This window comes from Octopus sinensis, linkage group LG1, assembly GCF_006345805.1.
Source record: "Octopus sinensis linkage group LG1, ASM634580v1, whole genome shotgun sequence".
NCBI lineage: Eukaryota > Metazoa > Mollusca > Cephalopoda > Octopoda > Octopodidae > Octopus > Octopus sinensis.
The window spans coordinates 103323400-103328399 of NC_042997.1; the positions used below are offsets into that span (position 1 = coordinate 103323400).

General features: G+C 32.5%; 1 protein-coding gene across 4 annotated transcripts in view; it reads left to right on the forward strand.

Annotated features, from left to right (window-relative positions):
* Positions 1 to 5000, forward strand: part of LOC115214942 (carbonic anhydrase 2) — a 39907-nt gene that overhangs the window by 27055 nt on the left and 7852 nt on the right. For 2 of the 4 annotated variants that reach the window (XM_036503460.1, XM_036503461.1), the window contains exons 7-9: positions 1150 to 1313; positions 2338 to 2452; positions 3901 to 3922. In XM_036503460.1, the coding sequence (XP_036359353.1) occupies positions 1150 to 1313; positions 2338 to 2452; positions 3901 to 3905 (284 nt within the window). In that variant the 3' untranslated portion in view covers positions 3906 to 3922. Of the gene's footprint in view, positions 1 to 211; positions 270 to 1149; positions 1314 to 2337; positions 3145 to 3900; positions 3923 to 5000 lie in introns of those variants that run through there. The other 2 variants (XM_029784039.2, XM_029784030.2) reach the window with 2 other exon arrangements.

The window sequence follows — 5000 nt, forward strand, 5'->3', positions numbered from 1 at the left end:
ATTCTATATTCTTAATTCTAGATGCATATCGTACACGTGAACCCAAAATACCATAATGTATCTGTGGCCCTAACGAACCCGATGGTTTAGCTGTTCTTGGTTTCTTTTTCAAGGTTAGTTTTTACAAAATTCCTAAATGTTATTGTTTTTGATTTTAGTAGCAAGTGATACTTTATGAAATAGCTAAAACAAACACCTTTTGTTGTTACAGATTGGAGATGAAAATCCTCAATTAAAGACAATCATACCATACGTTGGCAACGTTACGAGTGAGTATTGATATATATATATATGTGTGTGTGTGTGTGTGTGTGTGTGTGTGTGTGTGAAGAATATGTTATATCTACATTTTATTCCGCTTATATTGAGGAGTTATCGTCTTTATAAACGGGCATATGTACAACCCATTGGTCAAATAAGGAAGAATGTATGGCGCGTGAAAGAACCATGAATCATACGTGGACCTGGAAAACACTGGAATGGCACAGTATTACACAAAACGTCTGATTGCACATCGGTTTTCGTGATAAAGTAGAATAGTTTGTTGATTTCCTACATGAATTTTACTAAACATTTGCAAAATGGTGTGTGTGTGTTGTTCTTAGCCTGTAGTAATTTTCAACCAAGAGGACAAAGTTGTTCGTAGTTTAGTGCAAGTTAAGACATAAGTGTTACAAAAATTAGAAAAATATTTCAAACGGGTTTACTTCTTAAATTTCTGTAAATGATCAGTTTTGCCTTTTACTTTATACGTGATGCTGAGTCATTAAGGACCCTCACTTACCACAAGAGGGTGTATTTTTTGGCTATTTACGAGTAGATATTTTTAAGAAATCACTCCGATTTGAACCAGTTGTACGTAGCACTCTTAAGTAAAAATATGACTATCAGTTAAGTAGAATTATGTAGAACTATCAATCAGTTAAAATTACATCCAAGATAACAGTATATTTTAAACACCAGTTATATATACAAAAAGAAAACTTGTTTTGTGTGTGTATTTGTTTGCTAAACCTCACAACCCTAGATGAAGCAAAGTACGGAACCTATTGAGAAATGTCAGCACATTTTACATGTATTTGTTGAAAATAATGCATTTAAAACTCCTTTGGTTTGTAGAATATATAAATTCATACTTTACTTTCTTAGGTTCGGGAAAGAATATTAAAAGTTTCGATCTGAAGGGCTTGATTTCAGAGGCAACTAAGTCTGACAAATATTTCCGATACAGTGGAAGCCTTACAACTCCTCCTTGCTCTGAAGCAGTCATATGGACCGTTTATGAAATGCCACTCAAAATATCTCAGAAGCAGGTAAGCCAACTAAAATCACAAACAATTTTGCCAATGGATATTTTACTTAATGATTTATGACTGTAGCTGCAGATTGATGCTGCAAGAGAGCTACTCAATTTGGTGTGCTATCTTAATCCTGTAGCATTTAAACTGGCCATATCCGGCTCAAATATTTTAGCTGTTTTATGTTGAAACTGGTCAGATCACATCCATTCTATAGTGTCATTCTAAAAATAAGAAGTCTCGTCATTGAGATTATGAAGCTAAAAGATAATGTATGATTTAGTTTGAATAGCATGAGTAATCCGAATGCTAATGGGTTAATTTTAGAAAAATGACTTAAAATTTCAAAAGCAAAAAAATCCACAGTAATGTAAAATAATCTAAAGCAGCATGATAAAAAGAGCAGCCAACAATAGATAATTACCTTTCTTTCATAAGGCTATTGTCAATTGTTCATATTGCAGATTACTTTTTGGATCAGCTGAGTTCACTTAAGAAATTATTTATATCTCGAAAAGTAGTTTAAGGATATAATATTTTAGGTTCAGTTTGTAAATCCTATCATATTTATAGAAACAATCCAATTAAAATATTGATACAAGTAACTGGACATGCTATTTACATAAATAAGATAATTTATGTAAATAGCATGTCCAAGTGTACTGATCTTTGTACATCTATCTACAGCATCTTATGGAATGAATCTAGAACTAGTTTATATAAACGCATTTAATTTTTAAAAGAGAGCACATAAGCAGCACCCAGATCACTAATTTGAATCGTTGTTTTTTCCCTTATAGGTAGACAGGACTCCTGTAATAGACACTGGTGTGAGTGTAAATAAACAGTGTAAATAAACTAGAGACAATAATTATAGACAAGCAGATATTCTTCAGTCGAGGATGTTATCACTTTAAATTCGATACGAAAGGAAAGGATTAATTAGTTAATTGCATAATGTTTTCCACCATTCTCAAAATTAACTTAAATTACAGTAACATTAATATTTATAAACATTCTCTCTTGTAATATTTTGCAGCTGAACGTTTTATGGAGTGCTGAAGATGGTCATGGAAAGAGAATGACAAATTATCGACCAGTTCAGCCATTAAATGGAAGAAAAGTCTTTAAGAACATCCCTGGCTCTGGCTCTGGCTCTGGCTCTGGTATGACTAAAGCATTCTCAGTATTGGTTGTCTTTTCCGTTGTTTTATCCTATCTTAGTTAATTAACTAATGTTGTTTACATTACATTTTATATTTTATGATATAATTTTATAATATAATTTTCTAAAGAGAATTTAGAGCTATAAGTATGTTCGTTTATATAAATATATATTCTAAACAATATACGAAAATGTATTTACAAAATACTAAAATACGTTATTATTATTCTCAGCAACGTTTGTCCCACCGAACAATAAAGAAAGTTTTCAGTATTAGTTCCTGTTCAAAACTAATGAAGGTCACAAGACCGAAATTAGTTATGGCTCTAAATGACTTTCACCAATCAATTGGCACTGAAATTAGTTGTCAACGTTTCAGGCAGTATTGTTTTGATTTAGTCCCACCGAACAATAAAGAAAGTTTTCAGTATTAGTTCCTGTTCAAAACTAATGAAGGTCACAAGACCGAAATTAGTTATGGCTCTAAATGACTTTCACCAATCAATTGGCACTGAAATTAGTTGTCAACGTTTCAGGCAGTATTGTTTTGATTTATGAATTCTCACAATTTTTAGACCGGCTTGATTTGAAACCACAATGTAACACAATGAATAAAAATATTATTCTAACAGTAATTAACAGAACCAATTCCCCTTCATGCTATATGCATGTAGGTTCTGTCGAAATGCAAATTTCAATCGATGGTTCTCTGCAAAACATTGGTTGTTACTAAAATTAATCATTTACAGGAAATTTAAAAAAATGGGATGAAATCATGGACAATATTTACAAGAGCGATTGCCTTAAGAAAGATTCATTGTTCTCCATAATTAGCATTTACTTAGATGTTTCATTAAACAGAGCGATTATAAATAATTTCACCAGAAAGGTCTTTATTTTTATTGCTGATTTTTTAAAATCCCTTGGAACTAAATAAATATGTTGGTATGTTCTTTTTAATGGTGCAGTTTTAGTTTCAAAAATTAAATTGAAACGTACTGCTTAAGAACAAGAAAAGCCCTACAATTCTGTATTACTAATATTTATTCCGTTTAAAAAAATATATATACAGTGTTTTTTTTTTACTTTATAACAATTTTCTCATCTTTATTTTTTACTCTTTAATTTTAAAGTTTTTTACGAACATTTGAAAAATAAATTTTTTAAAAATATAAATTGATGTCACTTGTACTTTTTCATATTAGTTTTAAACCTAACGAGCTTTAAAATATTGATATGTTCTTTAGTTTCTTTTAGCTAAGATGACCAAGGCCATTTTAAGACACTGCTTTTCATGTTGCATATTAGACACTCTTCACAAACATAAATTTTACCTAGTTTAAAACTGAGATGGAAATAGCTGAAATATTTTTCGCAATATTTAACATGTTGCCTCTATTATTTGATTAATAAAAATATTGCTGTTTTTCTTTCAAGGTTAAAGCGTATCAGTCTAACAGTGAGTATTTCTGCATGAAAATAATGTTTATTTCAAAGGTTTAAGAGGTCATTATTATATACGTGGCAAAATTATGGGTTACTTTTGGTTCTTTTTTTTCCGTAGTTCATTTTCACCTCGTTATCATCAAATAATTATATATAATTATTTCTTAGGTGAAACTTTACAAATTGGTCTTTCGAATTTCACAAATTTGAGATAAATATAGGAATGGATATCTTGAATTTCTTCATGTAAGATTTAGCAAAATAAACTCTAAGCTAGAAATATGGAGTGTTGTGCTAACATTTTTGGCAACGAAAGAGTTATTTTAGCAGTTTAAGAACGCTTAATACTCTCTCTCTCACCAACACACACACATACATACGCATAGGCACACACACAGAGGTACACACACACGTACACACACGCACGCGCGCACACACACACACGCACACACACACATACACATAGGTACACACACCCACAGAGGCACACACACACGTACACACGCGCATGCACACACACACACACACACACACACACGCACATATCCACCGAGTTCCCAGATACAACAGTTGGATTTGTAATATTTTTCCACAACCTCTTCAATTCTCTACATCATTTGTATACTAAATCGGACCTTTTTATATAAAACTTTTGAATTTCAGGTACTTAATATACTTTATATATTGAGCTTTCAAGAGGTCGTATGTATTGTTGTTGTATTGTTGTTGTTGCTGTTTGTTGTCACCGCTCCTGTTCCTCGTCGTGCTGGACTGGGTTACCAGGATGGCCTACGCTACCTCCGGGAAAGGTATTCAGTGGACACTGATGAACAAGCTGGAGGACTTGGACTACGCAGATGATCTCGCGCTACTGTCACATCGCCTGCAAGACATGCAAGATAAGGTAGACCACCTGACAGAAACTTCACGGCGAGTGGGCTTGAGGATCAGCCGGGAAAAGACAAAAGTGCTGCGTATCAACAACAAGCAGGAAGAGCCAATCACAATCGATGGGGCACCTGTAGAGGACGTTAAAGATAAACACATCAACACATTTATATATATATATATATATATATATATATATATAT